The 19,976-nt window shown below is 38.7% G+C and overlaps 2 protein-coding genes across 2 annotated transcripts in view; one reads left to right on the forward strand and one right to left on the reverse strand.

Annotated features, from left to right (window-relative positions):
* LOC105708017 (collagen alpha-1(XV) chain-like) overlaps nt 1–15,553 on the forward strand; it is a 53,911-nt gene extending 38,358 nt beyond the window's left edge. The window contains 1 exon segment of the mRNA XM_064378933.1: nt 682–15,553. Within this exon segment, the coding sequence (XP_064235003.1) occupies nt 682–744 (63 nt within the window). The 3' untranslated portion in view covers nt 745–15,553.
* On the reverse strand, nt 912–19,860 carry DNAJC25 (DnaJ heat shock protein family (Hsp40) member C25). Its single transcript, XM_012439129.3, has 4 exons — nt 19,457–19,860; nt 6,864–7,016; nt 4,558–5,028; nt 912–2,810 (listed from the first exon to the last, which is right to left on the reverse strand). The coding sequence occupies exons 1-4, from the start codon at nt 19,790–19,792 to the stop codon at nt 2,688–2,690; spliced, it is 1,083 nt and encodes a 360-aa protein (XP_012294552.1). The 5' UTR covers nt 19,793–19,860; the 3' UTR covers nt 912–2,687.
* Nucleotides 19,861–19,976: the final 116 nt, after the last annotated feature.

Genomic DNA, 19,976 nt, shown 5'->3' on the forward strand with positions numbered 1-19,976 from the left:
AGGTTGCAGTGAGCTGAGATCATGCCATTGCACTCTATCCTGGGCGACAGAGCAAGACTCCGTCTCAAAAGAAGAAAAACCCCTCAAAGAAATAAATAATGATTTTCTAAACATAAATAATACAAATAGTTGTTAATTCTCTAAACTGAACCATTCTTTCATGTAACATTTGAAAAATACTGTATCTCAATAGTTCTATTTAAGATCCTAGGTGTGGCACCTTATATATGTTATGAAACTGTAACCTATGATTTGTAGAACTTAGAATTCATAAATAAGGCAATGAAGAGTTAGTCATGGAATCTGTTATGCAGATAACCTGAAGGGTAATTTTAGCAGACCTCGACTATATGACATGATGAATAGATGTCTTCATCATGTCATATAGTCGAGGTCTGCTGAAATTATAAACCCTTTTATAATTATATAAGGTCCGCTATGCTTTATAAACCCTTGAATACCAACCGAAAAGGAAATGGGGATAGCCCTAAAATGAAGCTCAAGAAAAATTTTCTAACTAGTGGAGTGGTGAAGTTCTCTACCCAGGATTCTTCTCCAGATGTTTCTAAAATGGAGAGGCTTTTGGGTTTCTGGTCAGGGATGGGCAAGGTACAGATAGTAAGGACACCCAGAGGATGTGAATGACACTTGTGACAACTAATGGCTCTTCCTTCACCCTAGGATTTTGAAGCACAAGGTCTGTCTGTTGAGGGAAGGGGAGAGAAGAATCAGTTCTTCTGTTAAGGAGGGACAACTCATCTAGACTCATGCAATGACCGCGATTCCCAAACACTGACTGAACATTACCAAGTGGGCACGCTACTGGGGACAATTCCAGAAACATTTCTAGAAAGACAGGAATACAGTAATCTAGCAGATACGCAAAAGAATCAGCCAACCTTTACGAATGCTAACATGTCCAGTCCTGTTACACTTTATTGCTAGATTAAAAATAGAGGCATTCAAAAATTTCTTCAAAAATTTTGAGTCAAGTACTGACATTTCTTTTTGGTCTTCATAATATATGCCATGTACTTATGTTTTTAGGTAGTAAACACCATTGTGTGTTAACTATATGATAATACATTCACCAAGACAGGGATTGCTGACTCTACAGGCAACCACAGCATCTTTGAAAGGCATTTTGTCTATAGCTTAAGAGGTGGGCATTTGAAGTCTAAAACATGGCTACCTCTAATTCAGCTCTGTATCTTCACACTTCTCCAAAGAATGGAGGCATAAAATACTTTCATCTAAAGTTTACAAAAATATAAGTATTATTTCATAATTTAAGAGCTGCAAAAGGGCCCTAGTGACAATCTGGTCAGACCCGGGTTTATAATTGAGGCAACTGACTTCCTTGCAGATTAACTAACTCGCCTCAGGCCTTTGACATTAGCAAGATGGAACTCGGCCCAACTGCTTTGCCTCACACTGACTGGCTAAGCTCTCAAAAGGACTAGCTTACTTTAGCCTGAAACAGATTCTGCGTATCATCTACTATGCTATCCTAATCTTTAAAAATTATATAAAAGCAATGTTATTTTTTCACTTAAAATGTTATACCAACAAACTTATATTGTAACCATTCTATTAATATAAAGCAATGGGATAAATCCTTTAACAGGGCTGATTTACTACCATGAATGTGTACCGATACTTTGGTGCAGTATCATGCCTGATTCAGTCAAATAATGTTACTTACTTGCACCACCACACATATGAAAACACTTATATTTCATTGGTTGATAAGAGCACACATCCATGTACCCCATTTCCAGTTTAAATCCATATAAATGTTCTCATGTACAATGGATTTTTCACCAACCGAGGACTTCATAATAGATGAACAACTTTCCGATACACTATTTCTGCCTTGCTATTTTTTTTCAAGTGGATGGGGGGAGAAAACCAATACTGTGGTACAAAAGGCCTTTTTACAAGGTCCTTTCTGAAGAAATGTTGAGAATACAGTTATAGTTCTATAATGAGACTATAATCAAGATCATCCTACAAGGACATGAGGGTAGACTCACTCTCCTGGAGTTTCTGACCTTACTATGACTATTATATTTGACTGGTTTAAAAACAAAGAATATTAAAATGAATAGAGGGGCGAGATTCTAACAACAGAAAACTTTCCTAGCAGGTTATTTTGAATGTATTTCACTCCTATAATGACTGTAATGAAAATGACATGATAGGTCATTCTGCTGAAGAAGTTTGTGTCTAGAAAAACACTCATGGTAATATAATTAAATGCTGTTTTTCGTGTGTTTTGTGAAAATATAGAGGACATGAAAGCAGAAAACTGTAGCACTATGACAAAGAGTAAGGAAACACTCTTGAAGAATAAACACTTAACACATAAAATTTTTAAATGGTATCTAATAAATTTTGTCAAATCTTTTAACTAACATATAAAAATTTTAAATGGCAACTAATAAATCTTCACGTGAAATCTTTTAACAAAATCCACAAATAGATTATAAAAATTGAACAATCATAAATGTCTTATGTATAAAGTTTTAAGGGAAGGTTTAAATTTCGACATTATTCTGTTTAATCAAATGCTTGAGAAATTTTAGTTACTGCTGAGAAGCAGTCAATTGATACATTTCTAAAATAATTCAGTTATGAAAATAATATAACAATTAAGGTTTGGCATAGTAGCATTCCATCAGTCTTCAGTCATCCACAAATGTTAATCGTCCAGGCCCTTCATTCTTCATCCATCTCCTGTATCTCTTCCATCTGGGGTCATTTGCCAACTTTTTCTTTAATTCTTCCTCTTGTTCTTGCTTATAGACCTGTAAGTATAAATAACTAGATGACTTCACAATCCAAAGAGAAACACTTACCATTAGTTTTATGGCATATTTACATTTTTCAAATATAACTTTAGATAAAGTTTCCAGTGAATATATTGGTACATCTTCTGAAAACCACTCACCTAAAAATACTAAGCAATTAAGCATTTTATCTAATGTATTTATTTGCAATTAACCATTTTAACTTTCAGTGTTAAACACGAACAAACAACCTGTATAAGAACTAGTGATTTTGTGGCTAGGCGTGGTGGCTCACACCTGTAATCCCAGCACTTCGGGAGGCCAAGGCGGGTGGATCACCTGAGATCAAGAGTTTGAGACCAGCCTCGCCAACATCATGAAACCCCATCTCCAATAAAAATACAGGCTATATGCCTGTAATCCCAGCTACTTGGGAGGCTGAGGCAGAACTGCTTGAACCTGGGAGGCAGAGGTTGCAGTGAGCTGAGGTCATGCCATTTGTACTCTAGCCTGGGCACCAAGATACTAAAACTCTGTCTCAAAAAAAAAGTAATTTTTTTGTGTGTGTGACAGGGTCTCTCTTGGTTGCTTAGGCTGGAGTACAGTGGCACGATCTCAGCTCACTGCCACCTCTGCCTCCTGTGTTGAAGTGATTCTCCTGTCTCAGTCTTCCCAGCTGAGACTACAGGAGCATGTCACCATGGCTGGCTAAATTTTTTTTTTTTTTTTAGGAGAGATGGAGTTTCACCATGTTGGCCAGCCTGGTCTCGAACTCCTGGCCTCAAGTGATCCACCCACCTTGGCCTCCCAAAGTGCTGGGATTACAGGCGTGAGCCACCATTCCCAGCCTAGAACTAGTAATTTTTTGTCACTGATTTCTGTAACCTAGGAATACATTCTTTCCTCAATGAAAACTGGCTGAATTTAAAGGGCTTAACATTTCCTCTCTACAACTAATGTCTAATATTAAAGAATCAAAACTATTTTTTAATACGGTCTTTTGTAAATTTAACTGATGACTTTCAGATTTGTTGACCTTAACCAAGGAACAAAATGACCTTACATACATGTTTATCTCCAAACTGAACCTACATCTACCTTCATCTGCAAAGATAATTATGAGTTTTTCATTTTTTTTTAAGTTTCCAAAGAAGGTTAAATAAACCACAGAGTTAAAATTTGTGAGAACACAGAACAGCTGCATTTCTGTAGCTTGCGTTTTTTTTTTTTTTTTTTTGAGATGGGGTCTTGCTTTGTCACTTAGCCTGGAGTACAGTGGCATAATCTTGGCTCACTGCAACCTCCTGAGTAGCTGGGACCACAGGCACCACCACGCCCAGTTAATTTTTTTGTATTTCTCTCTTTTTTTTTTTTTTTCTTTTAGTCTCTGTGGCTAGGTTTACAGGATTGGAAGAAAACTTGAGGAGGGCCAAATTTTAGTTAGTGCAATTACCCAAAAGTTGTCACAACACCCTTGCAAACATGCATATCGTTCCAAGGCAGTTGAACATTCTTAAAACTTTTTCAGAATTAATCAATTAATGTATTTGAAGTTCATCCTCTAAAAAGAGAAATTACAGGTTAAAAACCCACCGTCCCACTACCAAATATAGTCCTACTTTCAATAAAAGTAAGATCTTTACTCATTGTTTAACTCTTGGATTTCAGAAATTTGAGCACACTTTTGTGATCCCTCATTGTAATACACCTGATTTTAACTTGGTCAGATGGATGACACTAAAATCACAGCAGGGTGACTACTCACCTCATAATTCTCCTTTATCCAGAGCTCTCGTTTAAGAAAAGTTTCTTTCTGATGATCTTCTAGACTATCAAACTGAGACTTTGACATCTTCATAGATTTACGTATAATGTATAATCTCTCTTCCTCTCCATATTCTTTGCCTTTGATGTTAAAATTATAGATCCACCGGCAATACCAAACTATATATGAGCACAGGTGAAAAGGAGCTAAGATAATTTGAAACAGGAGAAGATCACAGATCTGGGGTTTCTGATAGCCCCCCTTTATATCTATTTTACTTTTTATAATGTTCTTGATGATGTTCTCCTCCTCGTCACGAATTTCCTCTTTGGACTTTTTGTTTTTGCCTTTTTCTTTGGCTTTTTTGAGCAGTCCCTGCTGCTTGGCAATCTCTGTAGCTTGGATACGGTACTTGGGCACCGTGGCTAGGTAGCTGATTGCCTTATTGTAGCTATTCCACCAGCTGAAAAACTAGAATAGTTAACAGAGAACAATGAGTCATTTTCATTACCCAAATTCATCTAAATTAAAGCAATGATAAGAGTCTTGGTGAACACCATCTCCCAAGAAACCATTACAATTAAAAATAGGAATCTTGAAGATCTTATTTTGTAAGTAAAAGATAAAACTGAACAAAGCCCATGTGTACATAGGTTCTCAAGGCTGGATAAGTAAGGCAAACTTTGAGCTGAGCCAAAAATCACTGATTCAGTCAGGAGATACCCAAGATCAAAGGATGATCAATGTATCATATAACACCTGTGGTTTCATAGCTTTACCATTTGGCTCTTCCCTAGATCGCTATTAAGAAACTTTATTTAAAGCAGCAACATACTTACTAGAGAAAGAGTTAAATAGCAAAATCCAGCTGCCAGCTGCTGAGGAATTTATTTTAAAAATTCATAGGGTATAGACTCTGGCAACTCTATTCATTCCCATCTCTTTTCCTAAACCATCTGCATGTATCACAGTGGCACTCATCCTATCCTGATGAGAGACTCAAATATGGTTGAACTCTACCTATTTGGACAAAAAGATACTAACCTACTTCATAAATGTATTGAACCACAAAGAGTTTGTCGGAAAATGCCCTGCTCCTGACATAGTACCTCCAAAAATTTCAGCTCCTGTTTAACTGAATGAATATAGCAGATATACAAATATCCTACAATAGTAGCAATCTATTAGAATATTTTTTAAGTGACTACAGTATTTCATTGTTTAAAACAAAAAAGTAAAATTATCCCTACTCTCCCCTTTAAAAGGGCAAATATTTCTACAAATGCTGACACATTTTAAATATACCACCTTAGTTTCCAATAAATACTTTTTATCATAAAAATTGAATGTTGGCCAGGTGCAGGGGCTCATGCTTGTAATCTCAGCACTTCGAGAGGCTGAGGTGAGTGGACTGCTTGAGCCCAGGAGTTCGAGATCAGCCTGGGTAGCATGGCAAAACTGTGTGTCTACCAAAAAAAATACAAAAATTAGCCAGGTTAGGTGGGAGGGCTACCTAAGCCCAGGAAGTCAAGGCTGCAGTGAGCCATGATCACTCCACTGCACTCCAGTCTGGGCGACAGAGTGAGAACCTGTCTAAAAAAAAGAAGAGAAAAACCACTGAATGTCAAATATCATTACTGGGAACGAAACTGGAGAAGTAATTTTCAAACAAGCAAATTGCTTCATTCTAGTCACTTCACTCGTTCATTTCCTCTAAAGGAGCATATGATAGATGTGGCTAGTTTAATAACAAGGAAAATTTATTTCAGGCAGAAGTTAAATTTTTGTGATACTTTACAACATAAAAAGTTCCTATGCCTCTTTTAATCTATTTCAGTGGTTTTCAACCTGAGCAGAAACACCCTTAAAGGGGCACACAAATGTGTGGGACATTTTTGGTTGCTACAACAATGATGGCAAGCACTACTGTCATTGGGTGACCAGAGCCAGGACTTGTTAGGCCAGAGTAAGGAATTCAGATTTCTCCCAAGTTTAATGGGAAATCACTGAAAAGTCCTACAAAGGTAAATGATAGGAATTAGCTGACGTTCACTCTGGCTATTATGTAGAAAATACTCTAGAGGGAGCAATGAAAAAGGGGTTGCTTTGTAGTCATAATGACACTCTTCATCAATTTCTTAGATTTGCCACTGACAAAGATTCCAATACTGCCGATGAATAAAACAGATCTCAACTAGAAGTAAAATTTTACAAAAAGATACTGGCAGTTAGGTTTTAATGACTAGCACTAGGTGATATGCACTCAATGCACATAAATGTAGATACAAATATTCACTGATACATACCTGAAACACCGAAATAGCACACACACTGACCAGAATCACGACTCTAACATCCACCTTAGGGGCCAAGCGCCTGCTATAGTAGTGGTAGTAATGACTGTAGTACTCTTCTGGATGATCCAGCATGTAGTCATAATCTTTTCGTGTTTCTTCATCCTATAAAATGACAAGATATCCAACTTCATAGGATAGTCCATTAAATGGCCTTAGTTTGTCATCTGTTAAATCAAATCTAGAATTTTATGATTATGTAAGGTTAATCTGAGGAAAAATACTGAAATTGTCAAAATCAAAAAATTTTCCATTACTCTTCAAAGTCATGTAAATTTCTAGAACTTCAATATTAGATATAAAAGCATAACAAAAATATTTCTGTAAGTTCTTGAGTATTGTTAGTCCTCCTGGAAAAATTAAAACAATTTAATAACAATTAACCATTCAACCTTTTTAGCTAATGCTTGGTGCTAATAAAAGCCTGTTCACAACTACTCTTAACAACTGTTGATTTTTTTTTTTAAATGCTTATTTCTTATATATATTCACAATCATGTCCCAGCCTTGTAAAGATAGTTTTCTGCTAAAAGCAATGATTAAGACAGCAAATAGCAGGTGAAGCCAGCCTGTGCCTACAAAACTGAATTATGTCCATCTCAAAGAAACACGGAGACACCCATGCAGCACAATGGTCAAAGTCCAGCTTTGTGACCTTAGGTAAAATATGTAGCTTCTCTGAGCCTCCTTCTTCATCATTTACAGAAAGAGCTAACAATCCCTGCCATACTATTTTTACATGGTTGTGAATATCAAAATAACATACATTATACAAAAACATGTTACAAACATGTAGTACTTCATTACTATAATGTGTTGTGACAGCCCAGGTCAAAATGAGGTAACATACAGATCTTTCTTACCTATACAAACTCCTTGAATGACTTACAGCATTTCAAAATGCTGCTCTGTATGTTCACAGATAAAACATTAAAAACAAAATTCTCTGATGCTAATCAGTTTCTAACAGGAATAAATGCCAATGCTGTACTGAGCTACATAGGTTGCAGAGCTATTAAACCAGGTTACGATTTGCTCTTTATCCCATAGGAAACCTATTATATTTTTCAATTTGCCCCATTTCAAAAAAACATTTAAGGATAAAAACTATTATAAAATCAAAACAAATTCTTTAATCTCTATACATGAGTATAATAAAAAGCATCACAAAAACAAGTCTGTCTTGCCAGGCGTGGTAACTCATGCCTGTAATCCAGCATTTTGGGAGGCCAAGGCGGGAGGATTGCTTCAGCCCAGGAGTTTGAGATCAGCCTAGGCAGCATAGTGAGACCTCGTTTTTACAAAAAAATTTTAAAAACTAGCAGGGCGTGGTGGCATGTGTCTATAATCCCAGCTTCCCAGAAGCTTCCCCAGCTGGGAAGTCACTTAAGCCTGGGAGGTCAAGAAGGCCGCAGTGAGCTGTGATCATGCCATCACACTCCAGTCTGGACAACAGAGCAAGACCCTGCCTCCCCCACCCAAACAAAGGGGGGGGGGTGTCTTTTTTAAATTAGAGGAATAAATTATTCAACATTTATTAAGTTGTAGATTCCTAAAGGTTATTTCAAAATCTAAACTTAGCGCCTTGCAACTGCAGACAGATTACCTGGGGTCTGTTCAGGACTACTTTCTGAGTCCTCCAATATGTAGTTTCTTAGATTTAATGTAAGAAATTTGCTAATGACAAAATCTTCCTTGTATCCATTAAAATCATTATGTATTTTCTATTAAGAATTTTGGGCCGAGTGCAGGGGCTTACGCCTATAATCCCAGCACTTTGAGAGGCCAAGGCAGGCAGATCACTTGAGGTCAGGAGTTCAAGACCAGCCTGGCCAACGTGGCAAAACCCCGTTTCTACTGAAAATACAAAAATTGGCCAGGCATGGTGGCTTGCACCTGTAATCCCAGCTACTCGGGAGGCTGAGGCAAAAGAATCACTTGAACCTGGGAGGCGAAGGTTGCAGTGAGCTGAGATTGCACCACTGCACTCCAGCCTGGGCAACATAGCGAGACTGTCTCAAAAAAAACAAAAACAAAAACAAAACAAATTTCAATTTGTGTGAGATCATTCTCAGTAAGTTCTCCTATATTCATTACATTCAAAAAATTTCTTACCTCTCACCAGTATATGAAACTATGTAAACTAGTATCTAGCTTAATTAGATATGAATATATTTATATGGAAGGCCAATATGAAAACTGTCAGTTATACAAGAAGGCATGAGCTCAAGCTAGTATTATTTTCAGATTCACTCCTTGTATGTTCTTTCAGTCAAAAAGGATTTTCCTGTGGCAGCTGCCATATGCCTCAACTGTCAATCCATGACTCCTTCTTTAAGTCATCATCCTATTCCAGAGCTTCTAACCTAGAAAGGGTAAACCTATATAAGGGTCACACAGATAGCCCTGAAGACTAAAGCCAGTGTCTCTTCATGTGTCTCATTTTGAGTACTTCAAGAAATCATCTGAGAATTGTTCTATTCTCCTCTGCTTTTTGGGCTAATTTTATAGAAATGCCCTGTTTTGGAGCCTAAAATCCTTGATTTTAACTCAGTGTCGCAATCATGACAGATGCCTTTTGAAATGTATTTATTTCTTCAGATACAATTCTTCTTGCTACAACTAGATTACACGTAACTTTTGAACTAAATGCCATGCTGAGATCAGATTCCTATGAGACTACAACATCATTGTCTCTGTGCACCCTTTGCCCGGCTGTCTGTACTCCTCCTGGTAGAAGTATATGGAGTAAGGTCTTTGAGTGTCAATGAAATCTGGCATATGGACATCGTGTGTCCAATGACTTCCTTCTCTTCTCTTTTTGTTCTCTTCTCTCTGTTCCACAGAATGCAGATATCATCCCTCTTCAAGCATTTCACTCAGACCTTTCACCAGGGTCACCATTTTCTCACTGGTTTCTAGATTATTGACTTCACCAAGTCGTGAACTCCTTTAACACAATGGTCAACTAATGCTCCAACACAGGCAACTCCAAATGTATACCTTGTGTCTGGCCTCTCTACTGCAAGCAGAGCCTGTGGAGTCTGTTCAGGGTCCCCTAATGGAGTCCTCAAACTAGCAAATTCCTGCAAGACATCTCAGGGTCAAGTCTGACTCCTCTTTGGATGGTTTTCTTTTGAGTCACCACAAATTTATGACCCTGTTTTGGCTATGATTAGACTAAAAAGTTGGCCACTTCCTTGTTAGAGCATTTATTCCATTTATTTTATCTCCATTCTAGAGCTTAAAGCTTTCTCTCCAAAGTGAAGAAAATGATCAGTTTTCATGCATACTGATAATGATCAGTGAGGCATACAAACACTTTAGAAGGTATTATCAAGGGCAGCACAAATTGGTAAAACTTAGGAGTTCTCAACAGCCTAAGTCAAAATCCTGCTCTTCAGTAAACGTTTAGAATCAACCTAGTAAGAACAAGAGGATACCAAGAATATTAGCAAAGAAAAGACAGAATAAGGACCATCTTTTTTTATGGTACTCAAGTAGAGAGCTAAGGTACATTCTAATTTTAATACCATATTTTTTTTTCCTACTCATCTTGAACTAAGTTAGCTGCACCATTTTTTTTTTTTTTAAATCTCCAATGCTTTCCCATGGCCAAAGTTAAAATTTCCTTCCTATGCCACCAGGCTTTCACAACTGGTCCAAACTTGCCTAGCTAGCAACATCCCTTATCAGTTCCCCTCTTTTACCCATAGCAAACATTCAGACAGCAGTTTCTGGAATTTGGTGTGTTATTCCAACACAACGTTTCTTTTCATACCTATGTCTTTGAACATATATTTCTCTCTAATTTGAACCTCATGAGTCCTATTAATCCTTTAGAATGTAAGTGTTACTGTCTCAGACATCAGGTCATTCTTATCACACTTGGTACCTATTTATTATAGCACTTATCACATGGTAATCATCAGTTTTTTTCTTTTCTTAGAATGAGAATTTCTAGGAAGTAGGTAGGGTAACTCATTCATATCTGTATATCCAAGGCCTAGCACAGTGCCTGGCATTCAGTAAACATTATTTCAAAAACGAGTGAACTTTTGTGAAGGTTTTCCCTTGCAATATGCTCTCCACTACATAGCTCTCCATCTCACCAGCAAGGCTGGATGGGTGGCGATGTCACAAAAACTTCAGTTTGGCAGAAATGACTACTTAAATTCATAGCTTATGAAAATATGCTACTGTGGCTAACATAGCTTAAACCTTAAAACAGTTTAATATCTTACCTTTCAATAAGGTAGTACTTTTTCTTTCAGCAATTTTGTGGATCTTAAGGTCCCAGGGTCTGGAGATTCCAACTTCTTTCCAAAACCAAAACCTTTATACTTGTTTCTTCCTCCTGTCTGTCCTGAGCCTTGACAAGCAGGGCAATAAGCTCCTTGTTTCTAATCTCTACAGGAATAACTGTAGTGCTTCTGCTGGTGTCCATTCCACTCCCAATCCTCGTGGGCATATGCAGGAGGACTGGAACATAACCACCAATATCTAGATCAAAAGTGAACAAGAGGAAACCCACAAGCAAAGAAAGCACTGAATCCTTCCTTCTCTTATAAAAAGGATCATCCCCCCTCCCCAGAGGCAAAAATATATTATGTTCCTGCCCTTGAAGGAAATAAATTGTTTGATCTCAGTACATAAATTGCAATAATTTGATATTGCAGCTAGTTTTTACATTTAAAACTTTCAATTACACAGAGTACAAAAAACATTTTTGGGGTGGTAAAGGTCAGGAATCAATGATATGTAAAAATGTATTACTGTATTCACTTTTAATATATATTAATTTTTTTTAATACACACACACACAAATGATCCTTCAAAAAAACAATCTCTGGTCTAAATTTTTTTCCAGGCCATTTTATCCTACAAAAGAGGAAGAAAATTAACTGCTACTCATTTCGTTTTTTTCTTGTTTTCTGCCCACTAGTCACTAGTGCAACTTATCTTCTCTATCTTCTCTCATTCCGCACATAGACTCAACAACTTCCATGATTTGGAATATTACCTACATACTAGTAACGCTTGTATCTGTTTTTCTTGTCTCCTCCTATTCTCAACTATGTCCTGAACATTTTCTAAATGCAAAATATCTCAAACTCAATGTGCCCAGAAACCAAATCTATTCCTCTGTGTTTCAGTTAATACTATCACCATCTAACTGGTCACCTGAGCTTTTAAAAACCTTAGTTGTTTTCATTTCAAAAATGATGAGGCAGGGCATTAGGCCTTGTATTGAGCACAAAAAGAAAATTAAAAAGACAAGACAAGGTCTTGGCCTCAAGAACCCTTCATCTAGAAGAAGAATCTAGCAAGCAAGAAAAGCACAATTCAGGCAGGGTACGGTTGGGTTGGGCACTTTGGGAGGCCAAGGCAGGAGGATCACCTGAGGTCAGGAGTTAGAGATCAGCCTGACAAACATGGTGAAACACTGTCTCTACTCAAAATGCAAAAATTAGCTGGGCGTGGTAGATAATGCCTGTAATCTCAGTTACTCAGGAGACTGATGCAGGAGAATCGCTTGAACCCAGGAGGTGGAGGTTGTGGTGAGCCGAAATCGTGACACTGCACTCCAGCCTGGGTGACAAGAATGAAACTCTGTCTCAAAAAAAAAAAAAAAAAAAACGCACAATTCAGTGTCCTAAGGAACAAGGGGCTGACTCTGGAAACACTAGCAATGGGATTCACAGCAGGAGGGAAATGAGAGCTGGATCTGGAAAAGCAAGTAGGGCTTAGTGAAACTTGTTTCAGGCAAAGGAAACAGCAAATGTTAAGGGTACAAAAGTATCAAAGAATATCATGGATTCAGAGAAGCTTGAGCATTGGGGAAATTTAGGAAGAAAGTAGTAGTAAATATAGCTGGAAGGTAAGTTTGGATAAGAACTGTTGAGGATCTTGTACACTGCGCCAAAGAGTCAGGATGTTATCATCTGCGCTATTCAAAAACAAAAACGTTTCCAAGTATGAGAACAACAGCATTGTGTAGAATTATATGTTTCTGAAAGACAATTCTGGTAGTACTGCAAAAAGTGGAATGAGGGAGAAATGATTTTAGCAGCTAAGAAAAAGAATTAATAGGACTTGATAAGTAAAGGGGTATACAAGAATCAAAGATGATGTTGAGCATGATACTGAAGTTTTTAATTAGAGTTACTACGTAGACCATGTTATTCATTAAGATAATGAATACAGGAAAAAAAACAAAGTTTGGAGAAGATGTAGGGGAAAATTGTGGAAGATTTTTGAACTAGGAAGAAAAAAATTACTAGATATCCTTTCAATTTCTGGAGCATCAAGGATTATCTATTCCTGCATGAGGAGTGCACCTTTGTTTGTCTTTGACTAACCTATTTTAACTCTGTAGAGACAGAAGTAACCTGTAGAAAACTGGAAATAATGCAAATGACTCCTATTCACAGAAAGACAAATTATGTCCTATGGAATGCAACAGATTATTGCTTGGTAGGTATTTTCCAGTTTTATAGGCATTTCAGCATTCCCTATCTGATCACAAGTGTTGGCACTTTTTCAACTAGTTTTAGTATCTTCCTGGTTTCCTCATTGATTAATAAGTTAAATAATATCTCTGACACATTCTGTATTTGTGAGAGGCATAATTATATCTTCTTTTAAAGTTGATGCTTTCACAAAGATAACAAGATTGATTTCAGACATGTTTAATTGTGGGCACCTGTGCTACAGAGAGGCGGTTAAAAATATGAGCCTGGAGAACATGCAGGTTTTAGAGTTGTCAGCTCAAAAGTAGTGGCTTAGGTCAAGGATACAGTGAGTTTCATCAGGAGGAGGTTAGAAAATGAAAAAGAAAAGAGTACACAAAGGAGAACTCAACAGAAAAGCAATGCTTAAGGAGTAGGTAGTGGAAACGACTGAAAAGAAATGGCAACGACAGGAGAAACAGATGAAGATTACATCAAGGACGTCAGGGAAGAACACCTTCAAGAACTAAATGGTCAAAGATACCACATGACACCAAGATCCAGGAGGAAAAAGAAATGAGCAGTCAATCTAATCAGATCTCATGAGTAGAGTGTCATTGTTCACCTTAACAAGAACAGTTCCAACACGTGCTGGTGCACATGCCAGTCTATGATAGCTTGAATGAAAGGGAGATGAGAAAGTAAAGACAGTGAACAGCAAAGGAAAAACGTGAGTGTAGCTTTAAAAGGAGCAAAATGATGAGAAAGGAGTGGGAAATGAACCAACTAGGAGATTTTCAAGTTGTGAAAGAGGAATGATGGAATTCCAGAAGAAGATTGTAAGTAAAATCAGTTCAGTCAAGAATATCTTTTTGTCCTCCCCAAAGCATTCTCAAAATTGCTCCCAGTTTTCTTCCTAAAACAAACATAAGATTGTGTCATTTGTCCACTTTAAAACTTCTGGTAACTATTCAGTACATAAGTTCAAATTCCTGAACACAACTTTAAGGAGTTATTCATCATTTGATCCCAAACGATGTTTCAGTATCCTGCAACATTCACCCTCTCATGTTACCTCACCAGCTCCCAACCTAGAAATAGCAGATCCCCTAGTCTATGTTAAGGGTCTTTGCACTCTTGTGAGTATCTCCAAATGTTCCATTTACCTACGATAAATCTGTACATGCTAAATTAAAATGTCTAGTGCTCAGTTTCTGGCTAGTATCAAGTCAGTATTTTCAGGTTGATCAAGATTACATCATATGTCAGCCAGTCATGGCACCAGAATCAAACACAGCTGGTATATAATCACCCTTAGCCATAAGTAGGGAATAACAGCTGAAATTAAGGAACCAGTAAAAAATAACATTTGTGGGTTCACAGCAGAAACAGTAAATGTGGTACATATGCTATCACATCCTTTTTCTGGGGCCATGGGAACTATTACTATTAAACATATTACTCTTTCCCACTAAACCCAGAAAAGGTCTCAAAACTCTTAAAAGGTAAGAGTTTTGTTCCAGGTAATCATGACCAATCAGGGTTGGCATATGAAATGAAAACCATATGCCATCTGTGGTCTATAAGTTCACTTAATTTGGCTGTTTATCAGCATCACAACTATAATAGAGATTTATATAATTTTAGGGTTTGGTGCATGTGCCAGTAATCCCAGCTTTTTGAGAGGCAGGAGGACCGCTTGAGCACAGGGCTGGAAGACCAGCCTGGGCAACATAATGAGACCTTGTCTCAAAAAAGAAAGCAAATTATATAATTTTAAAATATTATTATGATTATTCAATTACTATGAATGACTGATTAAATACAATCTGGATAATGCTGAAAAATAATAGTAATAAATGCAGTTCATTTTTTCCCAAAAGAGTCCCTGGGAAAAAATATGATAAAACTGAACCTTGGTGGAGAAAATGCTCATTACTATAATACCTCATGAAATGACATCACATTTCTGGAACCAGCCTTGCACACTCATGACTCTATATTTCTGTGGATCAAGTTTCCCCTCTACCTGAAATGTCCTTTCACCATCAACCTTGGTGATTTTGTTCCTGATCAGCTCAAAGAGTACATTCTTCTCTATCCAAGAAGACATAATCACTTCCTCTCAGCACAGCACTATAATCTGCACATACTTTTATTACATAATTTAAATAAATAACTGAATAAACATCTGTCTCCCTTGTTTATTAAAAACTTAAAGTCAGAAACTGCACCTTTTCCTTTGTTATGTCTCCTCCAAGTGCCTGTGTCAGTCCCAGTTAAAGGAAGGGCTGAGTAAGAGAATATAAGGAATGAACAATAAACAGAAATTAACAGTGCACGGAGTTCAGAATCCTTTTTTGCTAAATTCTTCATAAGTGCTAAAGCCCTGCCACATCAGACTGATAAGAGGAAAGTGAAGTGTTCTTATAATGCTTCCCTTCCAAGACAGTTTTGGAGTAGAATGCCCTTTCTACACATCCCTTCAACTTAGCGAATAACCTTTACTTTCATGCCGGCAATATTCCCTAGACCTTTTCTAGGCTCTTTTCTTGTGATCTTGCAAAATGCTGTCAAATTCTACACTTTTGCATTTTTTACCATAGTTTTTCTAAGTGCATCCTTTCCAGTTGTTCTCTCATCTGCTTATTTTTATGCCATTTCTCATATTTCATGTATTATCCAATTTTTAATCTACATTCAAAAATTATTGTTCTCACTTAAAAACCCTCAGAACATTAAAAGTGTAATTCTTCTCACATGCAGGAATTTTTCACTCATAACCATCCAATTTACTTATCTATATACCTACCACTCTTTAAAATTGCAATTAATTTGAGTGAAATAGCAAAGGGTGTTGCACTTGCCAATGTCAAAATGTCAGAAATCCACGTTCAATTTCCATTCTATCTGAATGCCTCCAGAAAAGAGTTTTTATAATATTAATGATCTGATGTGCCAGACACTGTGCTAGATGCTGTGGATATACACACAAAAAACAAGGAACATGATTTAGTGGGAAACAGAGCGCTACTCAGTTATTTATAATGCAGTGTGATAAGTGCTATAGCCACTTTCAAAATATGTAAGTGGGACCACATTATTCTAACTCATGAGATCCAATGTTGACACAGAGGGTAAGTGTTCACTTGTTTAACTTCCAAAGTTCATAAGCTCCCTAAATCCCCAAAAGTCAAACACACTAAATATTATTGCCTGGTCTTAGTTTATAAAGCAGTGTGTGAAATCACAATGGTTTGAAGTTTTGCTGAGATCTGGAACTGTAATTTATTTGGGAATCTGAACTAAGCATGACTTGGTGAAAGCATCGGCCAGTGCCTTTGCCTTCCATTATTACCCATACTTCTTTTTTTTTGGTTTTCCTCATTTTCTCCATGCACAGGTAAAATCTTTTTGCTAAAACAGTAATGACCAAATGTCATATCTTGTCTTATCAACTGTATTTGTTATATTAGTAACTGTATTTAAGTTATTTATTTTTTAATAACCACCATCTAAAACAACTCTCGCTCAAAAGGGCATTTATTTGACCAAAACAACCTCAGAATCACAAATCCACTGATGTTTTACATAATTATAGTTTCCATTTTGGCAATGTATTTATTGTCAACATTCAGAGACAGGCTTCTGCATCCTGTTTTTATTCCAGACCCACTGGAACTAACTTCTCCCACTATTCTATCTGACCTGCTCTTACCAACCACCACCTGAACCTCCTGCCCCTCACAAACCCTTTTTACAGCCCAAGGACACGTCCAAGCAAAACAGCCACTACATCTCCATTGCCTCAATGGGATAATATGGAAGGCAGAAGCCCTCCAAATTGGATGACCTCAGTTCATTAAAACTTTGCATTACCTAGAAAAGATATTCTTTGGCAACTTCCTCACAATTCTCCATTATAACAGAAACTAAAGCAGACCACCCTGTAATAACTGCTCCCACATATAGCAAGTCAAAGTCCTTATCCTTATTCCAAGAGACAGCATCTTCAATGAGGTAAATAGTTCTTGGAGGTGCTCCACTTGGAAGATGAACACATGTTCATCTCTATAAATTTAAAATGGAAGTTTTCAAAGAGTACTGCTAGGTCTGATTTTCAAGGGTCCAGAATATCTCCAGACATCCCTTTTGTCTCATAGATAATTTCCAGAGTAAGACAGAGGGGGTTCTGGGGGAGCTACAGAACACTCCCCTCATTCCCTCCTCCATCACTACAACTCTGTTCCAAGATATTTGTAGCGACCTGTCAGAGTCAAGAGTACAAGTATTACTTACTCCAGACACACTGGTCTTTAACTGCCTAAAAGTTCCTTGTTCTTGAGTGGATCACTTATTTTGTCTAGTTTTTCATTAGCTGACAATCAGTGGTAACTTTAGTGGTAGAAACCTTTAGAGGCAACCATACGGATCCATCAGATCAGTCCCCCAAATCTGCCTTTCCTGGTGTCCCTCCCAGCAGGAATTTCTCTACCGTCACTATTTCTAACCTCTAATCTTGGCGCTTGTTTTCAAAGTTCTTACCAACATGCTCACTATTCTCATGCCAAACCTACTCATCTCCAATCCTACAAAGCCCAGCAGAAGGCAACAGCTGGCAGTGTTTCTGCTGCCCTCCCTTTTGGAAGTTCTCCATCCGTCCAGGGATGCCTTATGCACCAGCGGGGCTTCTGGCTGACTACAAAGTACAGAGGTTGGAGCTTCATATGCTGAAGTGCCCTGGATGGAGAGTTCTTTCCTATTTTTTCTGGAGTCTTTTTTCCCCATCACTCTTTACCCTAAATAATAGGCAACAAAACCTTCTGGCCTCAACACTTTCCCAGTTTCACAGCCATCCCTCAGCTAATTGACAATAAAAATTACAACCTCATTAATGCTAGTGAGAATTTAATGAACTAGGTAAATTAAATTTTACCTAGTTCAATTTACCTAGTTTACCTAGTTCAGGGCCCCTCCACCACTCATTTTATTACTCCAAATTATCCAAACTGCTACGGAAGGCATGAGTGTTGTTAGTTCCTTGACTATTTTCAGCTCTGGAAAGAAAATCTGGAGAAACAATCCACGGTTAAATTATATCCACTCAAAGTACAGTTATTAAAAGCAGCCTACATAACAACATGGAAAATTTTGCCTCGGGAAAAAAAAAGGCTAGAAAACTACTTTACAACTACAATAGCTGATGCATCAGTATAATGGGGCCCTTCTAGCAGTAATACCACCATCAAATGCTATTTATACTTCGTGATGTCTTAGATAGTTTTTTTGTTTGTTTGTTTTTGCAGTAGTAGAAGAAAACAGCATCGGGCTAAATCTCTCAGGCCCACAAGACTCAATAAAACCTCTGTCAAATGACATATAAATACATATTTACAAAATATTTCCTACCAGAAATTCTCAGTTTTGTACCCAAGTCATGGGTCCTATGGGAAGGGGGGCGGTTCGCACACTTACCATTTAATCCCCACAATAACCCTGAGAGAAGGTATCATGGCCTTAATTTCGCATGTGAAGAAACAGCTATTCCAACATATTAAGTCACTAATCCAAGGTTATACAGAGGTGTCACAGCCAAGAGTCACATCCAGCCTTTTGACTGGTTGTTCACAGTTCTTCTCAGTGTTTTCTTAGTTCCGTAAACCCAAGCTAAGTGTCACCATTAACACTATTTCCAGAAACCAAATTTCTGTCATATTAAACTGATGCGATCACAGTTGTCACTGGATATTCGAGACCTTGCCTGTTATGGGCTACCCCAGATCCTAGCATTAATAATCACTCTGCTTTTCGAATGTGAAATGCACGTTATTAAAATATTTTCACGAAATCGTAAGATGCCCAAAGCTTTGCATAACAATGACTATCACAAAAAGGAGGAGGAAGAGGCTAGCTGTGCCCACGTGGCCCAGGGGGGCAAACTCGGTTCTTTCACAGGGCCACGTGGGAAACCTGAGTATCTTAAAGTCGCGGCGGTGGCTGCGCTCAGTTTCGGGGTCACAGAGGCCCACGCTCCGTGGGCCGTGCGCTTCCCGCAGCCGGTCTTCGAAGCCCCTCCGCGCCCGCAGACCTCACCTTGAGCGTCTCATAGGCGGTTGCCACCAGCAAGAAAGCCTCCTCCGCGCTCTGCGGCGTCCGCCCGAGGCCCTCGTCGCCGGGCTCTGGCCGGTAGCGGTCGGGGTGGTAGCGCCGGGCCAGCTGGCGGTAGGCCCGCGCGATCTCCGCCTTGCCCGCCGAGCGGCTCACGCCCAGCACCTCGTAGCAGTCCCGAGTGCCGCAGTAGAGCCCCTCCACCAGGGCCCCCGCGGGCCGCACCAGTAGCATCGCCGGCAGCAGGGGCGCCAGCAGCACCCACCAGCGCTGGCCGGCAGCCCCGGCTCCCCGGCCCGGAGAGAGCGGCGGCGCCCCCATCCCGGCCTCGCTGGCAGTCCTGCCACCCCAGCTACTCTCCACCACTCTGCCGCGCGCCCAGCTCGGCCGCCCAGCTCCACGTCAGCAGCCGGCGCCTCCGCGCAGACGCACAGGGCGCGGCTACAGCAACCACTTCCTTCGCAACTCGTTGCTAGGGAGAAGGACGCCTCAGTCGCCAGGCCGC

This window comes from Aotus nancymaae, unplaced genomic scaffold (assembly GCF_030222135.1).
Source record: "Aotus nancymaae isolate 86718 unplaced genomic scaffold, 86718_ANA_hifiasm-v0.15.2.pri h1tg000003l, whole genome shotgun sequence".
Taxonomy (NCBI): domain Eukaryota; kingdom Metazoa; phylum Chordata; class Mammalia; order Primates; family Aotidae; genus Aotus; species Aotus nancymaae.